The following is a 19,568-nucleotide window of genomic DNA, read 5'->3' on the forward strand; positions in this document are numbered from 1 at the left end:
GGTGGTGGCACATGCCTTTAATCCCAGCACTCGGGAGGCAGAGGCAGGCGGATCTCTGTGAGTTCGAGGCCAGCCTGGTCTACAAGAGCTAGTTCCAGGACAGGAACCAAAAAGCTACGGAGAAACCCTGTCTCGAAAAATCCAAAAAACAAAACAAAACAAAAATTTATTATAACATGTATTATTGATAAGAAATCATGCTTTCTTTTAACTGATAATCGTCCTTTTGAAGAAATATTTTGCTTACTGAGAATATTTTGAGCTCAGGATACCTTGTAAGGCACAAGTTTTCCCTAGGTGTATGCGAGAGATGGAATGTGTCTACTCCTCATACTCCTTTCCTCCAGAGGACAAGGCTGCGTCACAGGGCACTTAGATGTACTCATCCAGTTCCAGACAATGTCAGTTCTGCAGAACGATGTAAAAAGTCTTAAAACTGGAAATGGAAACTGGTTGCAGTTCAAGACTGATAGAACTTTTAAATTAGTGAATTATCTGATATGGCCTGAGGGGTGGGGAGAGTGGCCCTACGGGTGTGTTGTGGTGTGTGCAGACAACTTCACAGTGAGAAATTTAAAGTCACGTGTTCCAGATAACAAAGTGAGTGGATGGGAGTAAGTCTGGATGTCCTCCCGTCACACAGATGGAGAATGAGTTGGATTCCGCGCGCTCTGAAATAGAACTGCTCAGGAGTCAGATGACAAACGAGAGGATCTCCATGCAGAATCTAGAGGCTTTGCTGGTGGCCAACCGAGACAAAGAGTACCAGTCCCAGATAGCGCTGCAGGAAAAGGAGTCTGAGATCCAGCTTCTGAAGGAGCACCTTTGTCTGGCAGAGAACAAAATGTGAGTCGGCTGCAGCATAGCAGCACAGAGGGCTGGTCTCAGCACCTCATAACTGAGGAGAATTTTAAAGGCAGGTCTGGAGGTTGGAGCCCACAATTGGCCATTAATTAGACTGAGAATCAGGAGTATTGTGATTTGCCTAAGATTTAAATCTGTGGTATAGTTTTTCTGACCTAAGGTTTCTAAATGTAACAGTCTCTGCTGATTGTTTTGAATGTAATAGGTAGTCTGATCTAAAATATTGTCTTTAGGACACGTAAAGACAGCACTCTGAAACTTGGAGGACTTTTGCATTTATGGGTCATCTAGTGTTGCTGTCTGTCTCTCTATTTGTCACATTATAGTCCCCTGTGTCTATAAAGGTGTGTACTGGATGCCCAGAAGAACTGAACCCACAAAACACTGAGCACACCCTCAGAATTTTTATCTTACCCCAATAATACTTAGCTTGATATTCAAGTGGAAACATCTGCCTGGGTATTGAAAGTTTATTAAAATTGGTCATAGCTGAGGAACAATATTATGAGCAAAGGAACCAAGACCATGATGGGGAAACCCAAAGAAGCAGATGACCCGGGCCGGTGGGAGCTCACTGACTCCGGACTCACAGCTAGAGAACCTGCAAAGACTGAACCAGGCCCTCTGAATGCGGGTGGCAGTTGTGTGGCTTTTGCAGTTTGTGGAGCCACTAGCAGTGGAACCAGTATTGATCCCTAGTACTGGCTCTTTGGAGCCCATTCTGTATGAAGGAATACCTTGCTGGCCTAGATACAGTGGGGGAGGGCTTTGGTCCTGCCTCAAGTGATATGGCAGACTTTGTTGATTCCCCATGGGAGGGCTCACCCTTTCTGAGGAGTGGATGGGGGTGGCATGGAGGTAGGTAGGGGGAGAAGAAGGATAGGAGGGAGAAGGAACTGGGATTGGTATATAAAATAAGATTGTTAAAAAAAAAAGTGGTCACCTCTAATGAAAGCTCAGCCTCTGTGGCCCATCCATAGCACGTGTCACCCTGCCCATCTTCACACCTGAGCCTGGTATCTGGGAGCATGGTGGTCATTTTCTCAGCAGTCAGCCACTCCTAGGAGCTATTGGCCATAAGGGACCCCCAAGCCAGGGGTAGTTTCCTCTTGGGTCCTCTTGACTGTGACTGAGTCATTCTTGTAAGTTCCAGTCAGTGAGGCTGTTGTGATACCTTCAGCAGGTCCTCAGGGTCCCTTCCTCAGACTTAGTAAAGAAGCAGAGGATGTATTCCATTTTAGACTTCTGCTAAATATTGTGACATGGAGTTGGCCAATGTGGGAAACTTCCATAAAAAGTATGTTTATAAAGAGCATTTACATAAATGAATAACATAGATAGATGATACATTTGTGTATATAGAAACAGAGATAAGAAGGTTTGATTAACTGAGCAAGACTGGGATCGCTGAGGCTTTTCAAGTAATAATGCTTGTACTTCAAATATATCTAAAACATGCCCTTGAATTTGCCCATAAAAATCACAGTGTGAAGCTGAGGCTTTACATTGGTCAGTAAGATGCTTGCTATGCAAACATAATGATCTGAGTTTGGATCCCCAGCATCCATGTAAAAGCCAGGAGCAGCAGTATGCAGCTGTAACCCCAGCACTGGGGGAGTGGAAACAGACAGGTCCCTGAAACTCATTGACCAAACAGCGTAGTCAGATGGATGAACTCCAGGTCCAGCTGGGAGACCCTTTAAAGAATAGTGGAGAGTGACTGAGTAAATACCCAAAGTCAGCCTCTGGCCTGCCCCAACACATATATAGTATACACACAAACAGGAGCAAGTCCAGCATGTGTACACACACAGAGAGAGCGAGAGAGAGCGAGAGAGAGCGAGAGAAAGCGAGAGAGAGCGAGAGAGCGAGAGAGCGAGAGCGAGAGCGAGAGCGAGAGAGAGAGAGAGAGAGAGAGAGAGAGAGTTGCAAAAATCACGTTGGATCCAGCTAAGATGCCGTTGTCAATATGGTTTAATATACTCTTGGAGTCACAGGCTATTGTGATTTTAATCAGCTATCACTCTTTTCTTTTGCGTAGGGCTATCCAGAGTAGAGACGTGGCCCAGTTCAGAAATGTTGTAACACAGTTGGAAGCAGATTTGGACATTACTAAAAGACAGCTAGGGACAGAACGATTTGAAAGGTAAGTTAATCCCTGTGCAATGCTCTGCCTAAACATGTTCCTTAGCTAGCAGTAGGTTTTATTTTGTTAGTCTGTGTGTACGTACATGTGGGTTTTGTTTGTTTGTTTTCAAGAAAGAGTCTCGCTCTAGCCCAGGCTAGCCTCAAACTGATGATCCTCCAGTCTCTGTCTCCAGAATGCTAGTGTTACAGGTGTTCTGGCTCAGTAAGAAGTTTATTATTTCATCACGGGTAGATTTTAATGTTTGAGTTGAGCTACAGTTTTATGATAGGTTTAATAATGTCACTGAATGTAAGTTTAAAAGCCTCATTATTTTGCTCTAGGGAAAGGGCTGTCCAAGAACTTCGCCGCCAGAATTACTCAAGTAATGCTTATCATTTGAGTTCAGTGAAGCCAAATACAAAGTGTCACTCACCAGAACGTGTTCACCATCGATCTCCTGACCGAGGCCTTGACCGATCATTGGAAGAGTAAGTGTGCACAGGACCCTGGGCACATGTAGCAGTGCTCACAAGGAGATTTGAGGGAGCAAGGAGACTGATACTAAAACTGATTACTAAGTTGTGGTGGCACAAAAAGAAAGGGTTTTATCTATAAATGAGTTTTATATGAATATTGTATGAAAATGAAATAACTCTAAGGTTTATCTAATATTTATTCATAGTGTTTCATTTATTTTTTTGTGATACTGGGAATCAAAGCTAAGGCCTCATACATGCTAGACAAGCACTGTACATTGAACTGCGTCATCAGCCTATATGCTATACTGTCAAAGTCTGAATTCCTGTTTACTTCTGTATTATTTTCCATGTACATTTATTACAAAATGTGGGTTAATTGCTATTGCACCATAGGATAAATAGGAAAGTATTTACTATTTTTATTTTAGATTTATTGATATATTTCACAAATGTTTAAAAATTTATCTGGGAATAATTTATAATTTGTATGAAGTTACAAAAGTAAAAATATCTCTCAATCCTCTGTTGCTAAATTTTGTCCTATTTGTTTTATTATATACAGAAATATGTACCTACACTACTACATGTTTCCCCATCACACTTCTTTCTCTCTGAAAATGCAGCCAGTACCTCCAGTTCCAAAGCATCCTCACAGACCGCTGTCTTGTGGTTCCCCAGTTTCTATCTGTATATTCTGATGTTGCTGTGAGAGCTGAGGCCCAACACCAGCAATGTAGTCAACATTCCTGACTGACTTGCTCAGCCCAGAGTGTGTCTGACACACCCTCTGAATTTCTGCAGCATCATCAGTTCAAAATAGACTGATTAGAAAGTTCAGGATCTGTTTGCAGGCCGTCATTTCTACCTTTTTAGCCTACCTTTCCCAAGTACTGGGGACATTAAGCCAAATGCCAAGTTCATGATTGACTTAAATTTGTCCTTTTATTCCCCCATGATCCACTGATACCTCATTATGACCAGTTGTGGTCACAATGTCTTCTCTAATAGTCTAAAAATACTAAAAATGAAATATTTAAAAACACCCCCTCCCAATTAAAAAGTTATTATATATATATATATNTGTATGTGCACCAGTGATGTGTCTGGTGCCTGCAGAGGCCAGAAGGGGGCATCAGGTCCCCTGGAACTGGAGGTATACAAAGTTACGAACCATCCTGCAGAATCAAAGCCTAGTCAGCCCTAGGGATTCCTGTTTCTGCCTCCCCAGCACCAAGATTACAAATGTAAACCATCATGCCCACCTTTTTCTGAGCTCTATGGGTCAAACTAGAATCTTCATAAATATAAGGCAAGCACTTTATCGAATGAGCCATCTCCCCAGCCAATCCATCCTGGAGCTCAGTATCACTTGTGAACAGCCAGTTCCTGTTGGTCACCTTCCAGCTCAGGCCCTTGAACTGAACTGAACGGAACTGGAAAGATGCCCTCCTCTTTCATTTGGACAAATAGAACATCTGTCTGCTGGGTAGTCACGGCTCCAGTGGAACAGTCGTGGGGATCTCTTTCCTCCATTATGGTTCTTATTCTAGCACAGTATTTATACCTCACACTGGCACAGCTCTGACAGGAGATGATTATTTTATATATGGCTTGTTGTTTTTTGCTGCACCAGCACTCTGAACTGTCTTCCTGTGGCATGTAACTTTTATGAAGTGTTCTTTTCTGAAACATTTACACTCTTTGTTTGGCCTGGTGTCTAAAACTCTATATTCAAGCTGCTGATCCTTTCCTCTTATTGTCTCCACTTTCCTGGTAAATACCTCTACTCAGCTGTTTCTCGATCTCTCTGACTTACTGTATCTATTTTATAAAGTATTGATTTACATTTTGCTTTATAAGCTATTTGAAATTTTTTTACTAAATTTAAAAAGTTTAATTTTATACTGTTTCTGTGACTGTTACATTTGGTCTCAAATCCATCACAATATCTTATGTTTGCTGTTTATATTATTCTGTCTTCTATATTTTCCCATTTGATCTTTTCATTTTTAAAAACTCAAATTTCTTGTAATAATTAGAAAGGTTTGTATCTTTTCTGTTACTTTCATTAATAATATACCCTTAGCCCTCCTTTTAAAATTCATCTTTCACTGTCAACTTAAGATGTTATCCCTGAGCCTGGAGAGATGGCTAGGTAGTTAAGAGAGCCTGCTGCTCTTCCAGAGGACCAAGTTCAATTCTGTCTTCTCTGCCCCTAGTTCTCTTTCTTCCAGGTTGTCAAATAACTGATATCATACAGTAGGTAGCCTCTGGTGCTGACTTAGTCTCAGCATAATATTTTGAGTCTTATCTAGAATCCTACATGTCTCTTTTAACTGCTGAGAAATATTTAATGTCCATCTATGGCTGAACCACAAGTAATTTTAATGATTATTGTCTTAGAGGTAGCCATAAAGTAGAGCAGAGAATCCCAAATATCTTTTCCCGTTCCTACAGCAATACCACCTTGAAAAATAGGAAATGGGCACTGGTATAAGTTATTACACAGGGTTTATTAATATTCCCCTAATGTATTCATTTGTGTGTGCATGGTTATACATACATGTGCAGTCTTTATATAAACCTCTTGCAATAACTAAATACTGAGTTGTCCAATCAGTACCAAATAGCTTACTTAGGAGGAGATCTGAAGAAAGGAATACATGTGACAAGAAAGCAGAAGGGGCAGCTGTTAGGGGATAAAGGGACCAGCAGATGGGAGAAGTGGGAATGAGGAGGGGGACACTGAGGCAGGGGTACAAAGAGAAACAGGTATAATAGCATATATGTGTGAAACACTAACTTAAAAGCATTAATTGTAAAAGACAGTCTTCCCTTGTGGTACCCATCGCTTTAAAGTTAGGATCTGTATCTCCTGTGTCCCTAGCAGAAGGCCAGCTAACTTTTTATCTGTACTATAATTCTCTCAGCTTGAGGATCCTGTGCAAATTCAGTCACATATAGAACACAACCTTTGAGTCTGGCTTTTTTCATTCAGAATAATGTGCATGACAACCTTGAAAGTTGCACATGTCAATGTGTCTTTCTTTCTTTGTTAAAGTAGTATTCCATGGCATGAACAAATTCACTATATCCATTTCCCTTCACAGAGGCTGAAGGGGGAAACCCCAAGCGCTACTAAAGTATGCTAGAGTTATTTTTGAAACCTTAATCTGTTTTTTCTTCTATTATAGGAATCTTTGCTATAGAGATTTCTGACATGTGAAAAGATTCTCCACAGCCTTGGAAAGGTCAAAGATACAAACGGATTTTTTTTGCTATTTGATTGCATTTATCTTTTGAATGCTTGACAGTGTTAAATGTATTTATTGACTTTGTGCCTCTGAGTCTGTTCTCGAGTGCCATATCACAGTGATCTGGGATGATGTATGCAAACAAAAATGCACATGGCTCTTTCTATCCATACAGTAATAGTGAGTGTAAAATCTGCTTACTTCACTATTGAGCACTGTTTTGTTAACTGTCCGGAGTAAATAAAGAAGCTTAAAAAAGAGGGAAAAGTGTTTTTACAAAACTGATTTCCTTTCCTTTCTTGCTGTCTCAAATGACTGGTTGGTTATATTTTTTTCTTTATGATTTATATTCTCATGGCTGGAAAAGCTGTGCTAACATGGGCACAGCCTAGCACTGGCCTGGGACCCAGTATTGCATTTTGGAACCAACCTGACATAACTTCCATGCCACAGTCTACCTTCCAAGTAGGAGTGTGCCAGGGCTTTCAGCCCATGCTGTTGTAGCACACAGCCCAAGTACCATGCGTTTTTACAATTTTGTCTGCTCCTACTGTTGTTAGAAAGGTAGGTGATGATATCTATCCAAAATGTAAGATTTTTTAAAAATCTGTATTTTTAATAAGTTTTCCTCAAAACATTAAAGTACTGCAATGAATTTTATTGCCATTTTATTATTTCCCCCCTGTGGTAGCTGTCTGTAATCTATCTAGAGTGACAAGTTATTTCCCTCACCTGCATCTCTCAAGTCTCTTTTCTGTCCATAGGCTTTGATTTAATGTTGATATTAGAGCCTGAATGCTACTGTATTTTACTGATATAAGCTATTTGTATTCTTACATTTTAATAAAAAAGCAAGCCCTGTCATTAATAGTATTCCTATGATGGACAGTTTCTCATTGTATCTAGTCATTATTCGATATGGCAGTAGTGACAAGGGTAGTGGCCTCTTGAGACCTTATTTCATCATGACATAATCACTAGTACGCTGATGCTTCATTATAAATTCAAGTCACATGCTCACTTTAGTTTGGCCTTCCAGAACCTTAAGGATTGTTCATGAAGTTTTAGACAATCATTACAGACTGGCTAAAAAATGGATAAAGTATTATTTTAAAGATAAATATTTTAAAGAATAGTATGTAGAATAGCTTGTCTGGCTCATATCAAATAAGATACTGATGTACATATTGCAGAATGTACCTCTTAGGTAACCCAGTGACCTTGCCATTCAATCACCACAACATTATTATTAATCTGGTCTCCTAGATAACCAACAAGAGCTGAGTATCACCTACGGAAAGCACTTGCCAGCTTGTATGCAGAGCGCAGGGTGTTAGGAGAGGGGCATGGGAATAAAGCCTGTGAGAAAGTGTTTCAATACTTGATGAAAAGTATACAATGCTTGATTAGTGACATTGTTACATACTGTTTCAGAGGAGAGTTACATGGTATGGTGCATACAAAGGGACTACTGTTATCTAAGGAAAAAGAAATCTCACCCGGTTCTCTATTCAAACTTCAAAGACAAGATTTTTTTTATTAAGGTAATATTCAAGAATATTTGCTTGAAATGGGATACTTGTCGCTTGATATAAATAAATACTTAATAGCCTGTTGATGTGGTAGAGCCTGATTGTAAACAGTATACAAAACATTCTTTCTTGAATAACAGCAACAGCAAAAATCTGAAAAGGGCTCTGAGCTCAGAAATGTTATGCTCAATACAAAGTGTCTACTGCTGTTGAAGTGAGTGTGTTGAGAAAGACACTTGTTAATTCATTGAGTAATTTAAAAACAGAAGTTTTGAGCTGGACATGCCTACAATTCTAGGACTTGGGAGCAGAGGCAGAATGGTTACCAAAAGTTTAAGGCCAGCCTGTACTATGTAGTGACTTCTAGGCTAGTCAGGGCTACGTGGGACCTATCTCAAAAAAAAAAAAAAAAGTTTTTCAATTAAAAAGCAGCCTTGGGATTCTTTTAGTCTCTTTGGTTAATATGAACCACCATTTGGTTTTCTTTAAGGAGTAGAAATCATTAGCATGAGAATCTGTGCTAAAGTTTGTAAGACAGAGTTTTTAAGGAATAGGTCTTAGCTTTTTGACCTATAGATATAACTGTATGCATGTGGTTCAATGGAGGAGCTTGCTTCGAATATCCAAAGGCCCAGGTTCCAGTCCCGGCTTTAAAAATCACTACCATAGGAGTTCACCCATTAGAGTTTAACAATAGGAATATTATTTAATAGTGTCCAGACAGTATCAACTACATAACACACAGGTTGAAATTAACTAAGTGTTGCTGAAGTCATGAGAATCTGATGCTCTCAGGGCCCTTATCAGTGTCAGCTCTTCCTTACTGCCTTCGATGCTTCTTCCCAGACAACCTTGCTCTGGTTTTCAATAGGGTCTTCTTGGCTCCCCAAATGCTGTGCTTACAGCTGCATTTCTTGCATGATAAGAAAGAGTTTATGACTAAAGGATGAGATTCATTTGCTATACTAAGGTAGGATGTGAACTACCAGTTAAAAAAGAAAGACTCCTCACAGCCCATCTACCTGCAGTCCTCTGTATCAGTACCCATAACAGGCCAGAGATCATCGATTCACTCAAAGACAGATCGTAAACTATCAGAACTATTTAAACCTTTGTCTGATCTGAATTCCAAATATACCACAAAACATAAAAACCTCAAGATAATTGACCCGCCCCTTAGCCCCTACACGTTACTCCTTTGCCTTGCAAAGGTTTCAACAACAGCAGAGTGAGTTAGGCTAATTCTCTTTAAATTTTATGTCATTTCCCAATTGATTTGAAAAAAGCAACATATTTTATAAAAAGATATTTATGTTAAGCAGCTTCCAAAGCAACTTGTCTTAAGATGGGATTCTACAAAATACTCAGCCTTGCATCCTGAACGCCAATTCGGAATTTACCCCTACAAGCTGTTTCAGTGGGTCAGTTTGAACTTGTCTTCTTGCAATAAACTCCTGAATTGAAAGCAAATGTCTCATTTATTTTTAAGGGAAAGTATTCTATAGGTGCATTGTAACTTAGAAAAGACTCTTTATTGGCATCACAAGGCTGAAGAACCAGAGTAGAGTTCTAATCACAGCATCAGGCCTTTGTCTCATGTGTACCTCATTGGGTTAGAATTCATAGACTTAAGGAACATGTGCAACCAAACATATTCAAGTATGTTGTATATAGTAACATGGCCTCCTCTATTAGGCAAGAATTATGCAAGATGCTTTAGATAATAGTTCCTATTACAAATAATATGATTCCTTGGTTAAATATAAAAATAACATGTATAGCAGGGCAATGAAGTGCTATAGTGTATTAAATCTGCCTTCTTAGAGTGCAGACTGGAATGTGATGCAGGTAATAGGAGAGATCTCATTTGATTATTGTCCGATTCAGTAGTTCCTAATTCTTGCTTCACTTTATATAACACCTTAGACACCACCACATTGTATTAGAAAAATACAATGATATTAGTTGGTCTAGGGTACCAGCAGTGTGCCTAGAGAAGAATTAAACATTGCAACTAAATTTCAGAGGTTCTAACCAGTTCTTGTGAGTTTTAAAACCATAACCAAATATATTATAATAGATTTATAATATATATCATACTTATCTCGTACTATATATGCTATAGTATATATTGCACATATTTCAAATTGTATTAATTTTTTTTCTTGTGGCATTAGAAGTTTTATTTTGCTGCTTCCCATGAATTTCTAGAATTATGGGTAGTTTTAACTTTTTAAGATTTAATTTTACTTTGTTTTTAGAAAAATGTTTATCTTCTATTTATGAGTGTTTTGCCTTCACCTATGTATATGTACTACATGCATGCCTGGTGAATGCAGAGACCAGAAGAGGGCATTGGATCCCCTAAACTGGAGTTATCTATTTTTATTTTTTAAATTCTAGGTATATGTGTGGCATGTGTGAGTGCAGGTGCCTGCAGAGCCCAGGAGAAGACATCATATCCCCTAGAATTGGAATTACAGGTGACTATAAGCCAGCCAATATAAATGCTGGGAAATGAACTTGGACCTCTGAAAGAACAGTATGCAGTCTCAAACACTGCTTGCTGATGTTTGACCATTTAAAACTCTTAAGGGATGAATTTGTCAGAGAGATCCTAGCCAACTAACCTTTCTGAAGGTCTAAGATGACTAAAAGTGAGAAGTAAATAATGGGAATGCATGCACATGCACACACGCACACACACACCCTCTATTACTCTGGGTGATGTATGTATGCACACACATGTAGTAGGAGGCTGCTTGTTTGTTCCCAACTGCACAGACTTGAAATAATCACACAGAAACAGTATTAATTAAATCACTGCTTGGACCATTAGCTCTAGCTTCTTATTGGCTAACTCTTACATATAATTTAACTCATTTCTATTAATCTGTGTAACACCACGTGATTGTGGTTTTCTGGTTAAGGTTCTAGTGTCTGTCTCTGGAAGGGCTACGTGGCTTCTCCTGATTCAGCCTTCCTTCTCCCAGCATTCAGTTTAGTATTCCCCACCTACCTCTTTTCTACCCTATCAGGCCAAGCCAGTTTCTTTATTAACCAATGGTATTCACAGCATGTATGTGTAGAGAGGAATCCCACCTCTCTCTCTCTCTCTCTCTCTCTCTCTCTCTCTCTCTCTCTCTCTCTTCTCTCTCTCTCTCTCTCACACACACACACACACACACACACTATTACTGTGGGTGATACATGCACATACACACAGAATTTGTGTTTTAAGTGAAGATAGTCAAGCATGTATGTATGGGTGTGTGTGTACATTTTTGCTGCTGATCCTCAAGAAGTTAACAGAAGTTACTTCCTGTGGTTTCAAGTGTCACACACTTAGTCCTCAAATGCATGTGTTGATGGTAGTTAGTGGTGGAGCGTCAGGGAGGCAGTTAGCTTAGCTGACTTCATGGGGGAAGTACCCTCTTGGTGGAATTAGCAGCTTTATGGGAAGAGGAGGGGAGACCTGAGCATACATGTTCCCTTGTTCTACATGATGCACTGCACTGTATTATAATGTGGCAAGGAGGCATTCACCAGTGGACAGTACCTCTATAGTGATGTTTTAGACTCTAGCCTATAGTAAATACATTTCTTTCCTTTATAAATTACCCAAACTGTGGTTTTCTATCAAAGTAACAGAAAACAAACTAAGCAGCCATTTGAAAGAAACTTAATTTGGTTATGGTTTTAATATATAAGCCAACAAAAAAGGTGACACCTTAAAAGTTAACACTAATAATAATATTCAATTACTAAAGAAGTGAAAGACTTGATTTGATCAGTTTGTTTCTGAGAAGACAATCAGGGCCGTTAGCCAGGACTAGAGAACAGCAAAGTAGAAGAGTAAAGAATTGCATGGTAGTGATGATGGTGCTCTTGACAGTCCTTGGGAACCAACAGACCGAGTCCCCTCTTTCTCCCAGTACATCTCAATGTTCAGCTATTGGGTTGTGAGAGCCCTGTCCTGTTTGCCACCCTATTTTCTCACATCTCAGTCACCAACAATGCTTCTAGGTCCCAGCTAGGTTTCCATGGTTAGCATGAATGAATGAGTTTGGAGCCCAAGGGATTTGCTGTATAGATTCAAGCTACTTGCTGTTCACAAACACTCATGATATTTTTATACCTTGTGCGTTTAAAAAAATAAAAATCTGATCTTTAGAAAGTTCTGATCTCTTCTTGCTTATTAAAATCATACTAGGTTCATACAAAATCTTTTCTACACGTTTGTTGAGCACTTGCTGAGTTCTGGTCACCTGGAACACGCAGATAAAAGGCACTCTTCGTGAACTCACTGTCAAGTTTCAGAAACACGAGTAAGTAGAGAAAGTAATGGACAGGTTAGCGAAGTACCCTCCAGGGTTAAGGAGAGTTAGACAGGCCGAGAGCAGCAGATGATGCACAACCTAAGGTGAAGAACGGAGGAGGAGAGCTGTGTCCTGGGAAGGACGACCAGCTCGTGGAACGACAGCAAGGTCTGAAGGTGAGGACCGTGTAGAAATGACATGAAGAAATCACTCAAGGCGGAGTATTAAATGTGAGTCTGGGCACGTGGTTTTAAGGAACGCATGGGCTATAAAGGGTTTTATATAATAAACTGTCTCTACCTCCCCAAAAGATTAAAGGCACGTGCCACCACCACCCGGCCAGTGAGTGCTCTTAATCATTAAAGCCATCTCTCTTGTTTCCTGGTTAATTTTTAATGGGCTTCAAAGTCATCACTCTTTAGGATTTGAATTGAATATAATATCAGAGTATATTTAGAGTCCACTTTTCTCAATTTTTTCCTCTTTTCCTTTAAAAATGTTTCTGGGTTTTTGTTCTGGTTTGGGTTTGTGGCTTTGGGTTTGACTTTTCCTCAACTACTGGTGATAATACAGGGAAGAACTGACCAAGAGTAGGTGTTGACGAGAGGCGAAGGTCTCAGCAGAGTGGTTGTCTTTGGTGGTCACAAGGACGAAAGGCTCAGCGGATGGCATCCCCTTCTGCTGGGCTGTGAGTGGAGAGCTTATTTCCGTTAGCTCCCGTTGAGGAGAACCTGAGGTTGAAACCGAGAACAGCAGCAGGAGATTAATAGAGTGGAACGAGGAAGGTGTGGCTCATCCTGGAAAAGTCCAAGTGTTTCAAATAGTTGTGCTTTCTGAGCCACGCCACCCCGAGAATCTATGGTCTAGTGCTGGGGAAATCCATTTTCCTTCGTGTTTTCAATTTCTTGTTTCTATATTCACAACTTTATATCTTACATTTATACTTAGTAAAGATAAAATCTCAAAAATCTCGAACAAAACCAAAAAAAGATGAAACATAAATTTTCTAGTCACTCATTAAATAATTGTTATGGGAGGTAACGTGAATGGTATGTATGGTAACACTGAACTGGGATCATTAAAGCAAGACAAACATAATGCCATGTTTTTAAGATTTGAGGAGGAGGCAAAGTCCATTTTCTGTTTGCTACTTCTTTATATATGTATTCTGCTGAGCCCAGTTTAAACCAGTTCCATCTTGGCAGGATACGGGCTTCACAGTAATGCATCTGTATTATCTTCTAGGTTACAGCATCTTAGGAGCTTATGAGACCAAACATTAGACTCTTCGATGTGATAGAACTCTTCTGCTTCCTGAGTTGTCCCAACAGGCAGTGGAATCTCAGAAATGAATATTATTAGCAGGGTCAGTTTCTTTAATGATGTTTCTATTGATGTCATAGAATAGAAATAAGCTTAGCTCAAGGGCAACTCATTAACTCCATGTGTGCATGCCTGTGGCTTGGGAGAACAGCATCTAGATAAGTAGAGCCATCTGTTTATCTAGAGGCTCACATCTGATGAGAGAAGAGGGAAGAAAGAAACATCTTGTGGCTGTTTCTGACATTAAAAACAGTAAGCTAAACTGGCATTTGTTTCAATACAGAATAACTCTACCTTTCTCATTAGATTGTTCCCATCCTTCCCATTGACGCCCCATTTTGCACCAGTGACTCAGATGTTCAGAGACTGTTCGTTGAACAAATGAGTGTAACCACGTTCACTGTGAAAGACTTTTCTCAGTGCTTGTCTGTGAGTGGGAGGAGTCACCAAATGATAGACTCGTGCAGCCGGTCTGATATGTTTCTAAATCCCGCTGAGAGCTGGTCAACCACACGCCTGCCCACCGGCCACAGCACTGATCCACTAGGGGAGCCCTGCAACTGTAGCTACAGGACCCCACTTCTGCTCATCTCCTAAAGCATTCAGAATGCAGAAAAACGTATTTCCCTCAAAAATAAACATAGCCTTAATAAGGCAGTGTTGTGGTTTAGACAATCCACCATTCAGAACACAAAGCAGACGGTGGGTCTTTGCAGTGGGAGGCGAAGGCAGATCTAAAGGGGTAATTGTAACAGGAAAGCCATCCAAGTTCCTGTCCTGAGAAGCTAAGAACTGTAAGTCAAGGGTGAGTTAGCTCATAATGAAACCCAGATCTGGCCATTGTCAGGACTGCAGTGAGTGTTGAGTGAACGGTTCAGATTGGAGTTTACCGTCAGTAACACATGGCCTTGAGAGTATCTATTGAATAAAAACTATATATACTGCCTTTTGAAACACTCTTTAGTAACTACACGTGTGTGGGGTCTCCTCTCTCTCTCTCTCTCTCTCTCTCTCTCTCTCTCTCTGTCTCTCTCTCTCTCTCTCTGTGTGTGTGTGTGTGTGTGTGAGAGAGAGAGAGAGAGAGAGAGAGAGAGAGAGAGAGAGAGAGAGAATGTGAGACTATATAAACCTAGGACACTCAGTGGCCTATTATAAAGTCTGTACATGTGTGAGAAAATTCTAAACCATATTGTGCTGATGTTATGCTTGCTCTAGTACAAGAAGAAAATCTTCCTCCAATTCTCTAACTTGATTAAACTATAGTTATTGCTATAACTGATAGATATTTGAACATGACAGCCTTCCTAGGACATCTCTGCTTCTCCACAGTCCTCAGATATTTGTGAAGTTGGATTGTTAAAAGAGAAGGCTCTTTAGAAAAAAGTACATCAAAAGATAAATGGCTTCAGGTGTTCAGTGCCTGCCCATCAGGCAGGTTAGCCTTTAGAAGTTTTGAAATAAACACCTTCTCTAGGGCAAGTGAGCAACTCGTATGTAAAGTGTCAGGATAGTGCCTTCCTTGACAGCAATGAATGGCAGATTTCTAGAGGCTAATTCTAAATGAGTAAGAATGGCTAGGAATCGTCTATTTGAGTTACCATAGCATCGAAACCAGACAGGGCATTCTGTTGTCCCCCTGGCTGCCTCTCTGTACGGTTTGTTCTCATGGTGTGCTGTGTTCATTGTTTCAAAGCTCTCTGGGGCAAAACAAAGCAGACATCGCTGGTTCTGCAATGAGGAGGGATAATTTTTCTTTCCCTGGAAAGCAGTCTCTTTGTGACTAGGATCTCATGGGAGCCTAGATCTGACACCTGATATTTCAGATACACTGAACATGACTAGACAAAGCCACTTGTGGGGATGAATGGGGAGGAGAGAAGCATATGTTTCTGATTTGCTGGTTTTTTATTATTATTAGAAAAAGACAGCAAAAACAGGGCCAGAATTGCTCTTAGAATGCATCTTTATTATAGCACGTCGCAGCCAGGCAGAGAAGTACATAATGCTCATGTTTTATAGACTTAATAAATTGTGAGAAGATGTAACCATACTCGGAGTAAAAATACGCACTACATCAAATTTTATAGTTTCCTTTGGCCCCAATTCCAGGCACTATTCCTGTCTCCTCCAAGTAACCAGCATCCTGATATCTAAGACTGTCAATGTAGTTTTATCCTGCAGAGGCTTTCATCAGGGAACCCCAGTCTCGCTTCCCCTTTGCACTCAGAATTTTATTCCTGAGCCTTGCCCCTACTGACAAACACGATGATAGCATTGGCTTGTTCCTTCCCCTGCACAGGCACGTATTCATCCTCCTGACAATGGGCGCTTGAGTTATTTCCTGGTCTGCCGGGGCTAGAGAGGTGGCTTAGCTGTTAAGTGTGTGCTGCTCCTCCAGGGGACCCAGGTTCAGGCCATAGCACTCATGGAGCTCACACCCACCTGCAGCTCCGGCTCCCCAGGATCCAACACCTGCTTTTGGTCTCCTTGGGCACCTTATACACACGTGGCATACACTCACGTAGACACACACACGCATGCACGCACGTGCGTGCATGTTGTCTATATACCTACAAAGTAGACTTGATGGACTAAGTCTCTATTTGGGGCATCATCTCCCCCATTATGCAGTGACTTCACTTAAATTCCTTTCATATATGTATATATTTTAGGAAGCTTCTACAGCAGTAGGCTTCCATTTCTCAGAATGCTGTAGTGTTAGTTGTCCCTCCCCACCTTCCCTCCTTTGCCCTGCTCTCTCACCCCTTCCCCATTCAATCCTCCTAGTTTCTCCTTTATCTCTCTGTAATACTAGACGCCCCCTTCCTTGGGAGATTCCGCTCCTTCCACTTGATCCCCTTCTCGGTATCTAAAGGCTCTGTGGTTATTTGGATCGAAACATACACATATTTAAAGATTAAAGCTTAACTAAGTAAAACCTCCATTTGTCAGGAATGGGTTACATCTTGTTGAATCATTGGCCTAAGGGCCAATGAAGCCCTCAGACATCACAGGTTATGCCAAAGCCATCAGTTATTCCGCACAGCCTGAGAGTAAGGGCCTACTGGTGAAGACAACACTTATTTATGTCTTCAAACACAGAGAAACTGAGCTGGCGCCTAACTAGGAGCTTCACCCCTTTTGACTAGCAATCATGATACTGGAAAATACTCTGCACAAAGACTGGAGGAGAGAGGTAACTATCGGTGTTTCCCAGCTACGATTCCTGAGTCCTACAACAGTGAGCTGCCTGAAAGTTACACCCGTGAAAGAGCGGTGCAAATCTTTCAAGAGTAACCGAGCACATTTGATTGGATTCCACGAGATGGAACTCAGACTTGTCACTGCTCAAGTGGCCAAACACCTGAAACTAGATAAGTCACGGGCCTAGGGGGAAAACTACTGCTGGGGAATATTATCTTAAGGTGTGTTACTTATGTTTACGCTGCATTTGTTTAACTCTGTGAAGCTGTGATTCTTTGCCTCTCTAAAACACCTGATGGTCCAAATAAGGAGCTGAATGGCAATAGCAGGGCAGGAGCAAGGATAGGCGGGGCTGGCAGACAGTAAAAACAGAATAAGAAATGAGGAGGGGGCAAGCAACTTGAGAACAAGGGAAGGAGGACATCAGGGGCCAGCCAGGCAGCCACAGAATAAGAGTGAAAGTGAGATACATGGAAATAAGAAAAGAGCCCAGAGGCAAAAGGTAGTCGAGATAATTTAAGAAAAGCTGGCAAGAAACAAGCCAAGCTAAGGCCAGACATTCTTAACTAAGAATAAGCCCCCATGAGTGATTTATTTGGGAGCTGGGAGGTGGGCTCCCCCAAAAACCGAAAGAGTAAAACATCAAACTACAACCTACTACTATTATTGTGCTAAAGGAGCTGTCTTAGTCAGGGCATGAACTCAAACATGGCAGGAACCTGGAGGCAGGAGCTGATGCAGAGACCATGAAGGAGTCCTTCTTACTGACTACTCTCCTGGTTTGCTCAGCTTGCTTCCTTATAGGCTGGGTCCTCCTGCATCAATCACTAATCAACAAAATGCTCTAGAGGTTTGCTATAACCCAGTTTTAGGAGGCATTTTCTCGCTTGGGGCTCCTTTCTCTCCGGTGATGCTAGCTTGTGTCAAGTTGACGTGAAACTCGCCAGCACAGGAGCCTAGCAGTACAATGACTTCTCGTGACCCCTATCCTCGTAGACCAGCGTCTCACTCAACTTTCATCAGAGAAGCTCTATCCTGCCATAGATGGCAGTTAACACAGAGACACACAACTGGACAGCATGCATAGTGTGCAGACTTTGGAGCACTCAGTCCTCAGAGGGACATCTTCACCAAACCCCTCGCATTAAGAGTCAGGGGTCTTTGTGGAAGAGAGGACAGGAAGATTGTAAGATCCAGAGGTGATCGGCGACTCCAAGAAAGCAGTGTCTTCCAAACACAAGACTGCTGCACGTACGAACTCACAGAGACTGTGCCAGTAAGCACAGGCCTGCACAGGCTCAAGCCAGAAAACATCCCAGCCCTGAAAAGGGGTTAATGAACACAAAGTCTCTCCCCTAACCAAGAAGCTTTCTGTAGTCGATACGCACCGGAAAACAAAAATCTGTTTTCTCCAATGGGATATAATCACACTACAGGGTGGGCCCCCTACCCAGGAGTAGCTGGCCAAAAACCAATCAATCAAACAAACAAAACAAAACCCATCATGCATTGCAGGAAGGGGGCATTATTTTATTTTGTTTTATTTTCACGTTTGCTTGTCACGTTATTTTTTGTTGTTGTTTTGATTTTTGTTTTTGTTTTTTAGACACGGGAGGAAAGAACATGAAGTTGAGTGTGTAGGGAGGTGGAGGGGATTTGAGAGAAGATGGGGAGGGGGTGGAAACAGGATCGGAATCCATTGTATGGAGAAATGATAAATAAAAATGAAAAAAAATTGATGGACCAAATAGCATGCACATCCTCATCCCAGCAGATAGTCCATACTGTTTTCCAAAGTAACCCTACAAATTCACACCCTCACGGCTGTACAGTGGAAGCCTCCTCACCCCGAAAGTCTGGAGCTGTCAATTGGGTTTATTTCTGCCATTTGGGCGAGTGTGAGATGGTATTTTTCCGTGTTTATAATTTGCATTTTCCTAATGACTAATGGGGCTCAGCCCATTTTTAGATGCTTATTTCACAGTTGGGATATATATACCAAAGTCTGATTCAAGACGTTTATCATTGCGTTTTAGTTATAATTCCTTCTAGTCTCTGGATGCAAGCCATTGTTAGTTCTGTGCATTGGAAATGGCTTTCCACGTGGCTTGCTTTTTCACTCATTTACTTTTGGAATCTTTCTTTTATTTTTTGAGATTATGATACAATTGCATAATTTCTCCTTTCTCTTTCCTCCCTCTACTGCTTCCCGTATACCACTCCCTGCTCTCTTTCAAATTCATGGCCTCTTTTTTCGCTATTTTTATATGCATATATGTATGTGCATATACAAATATATTCCTCATATAAACTTTTCAGTCTATATTCTACTCATATGTATGTTTTCAGGACTGATCATTTGGCGTTGGATAATCAATTGATCTGCTCTTCTCTGGGGAATGCAACATTCCTTAGTTGCCTACAGTTCTTTTTGTAGGGATTATGCTGTTAAGTAAAGTGGTTGG

General features: G+C 40.9%; 1 protein-coding gene across 5 annotated transcripts in view; it reads left to right on the forward strand.

The window, feature by feature from the left end:
- The window catches only part of Tsga10 (testis specific 10), a 91,306-nt gene extending 82,336 nt beyond the window's left edge, over positions 1–8,970 (forward strand). For 3 of the 5 annotated variants that reach the window (XM_050134690.1, XM_050134687.1, XM_050134686.1), the window contains exons 17-20: positions 644–846; positions 2,906–3,010; positions 3,334–3,480; positions 6,666–8,970. In XM_050134690.1, coding sequence (XP_049990647.1) covers positions 644–846; positions 2,906–3,010; positions 3,334–3,480; positions 6,666–6,690 — 480 coding nt within the window. In that variant the 3' untranslated portion in view covers positions 6,691–8,970. The remainder of the gene's footprint in view (positions 1–643; positions 847–2,905; positions 3,011–3,333; positions 3,481–6,665) is intronic. The other 2 variants (XM_050134688.1, XM_050134689.1) reach the window with 2 other exon arrangements.
- Positions 8,971–19,568: the final 10,598 nt, after the last annotated feature.

Source organism: Alexandromys fortis, unplaced genomic scaffold (assembly GCF_014885135.2).
Source record: "Alexandromys fortis isolate MF-2015 unplaced genomic scaffold, M_Fortis_MF-2015_v1.1 scaffold_20, whole genome shotgun sequence".
Taxonomy (NCBI): domain Eukaryota; kingdom Metazoa; phylum Chordata; class Mammalia; order Rodentia; family Cricetidae; genus Alexandromys; species Alexandromys fortis.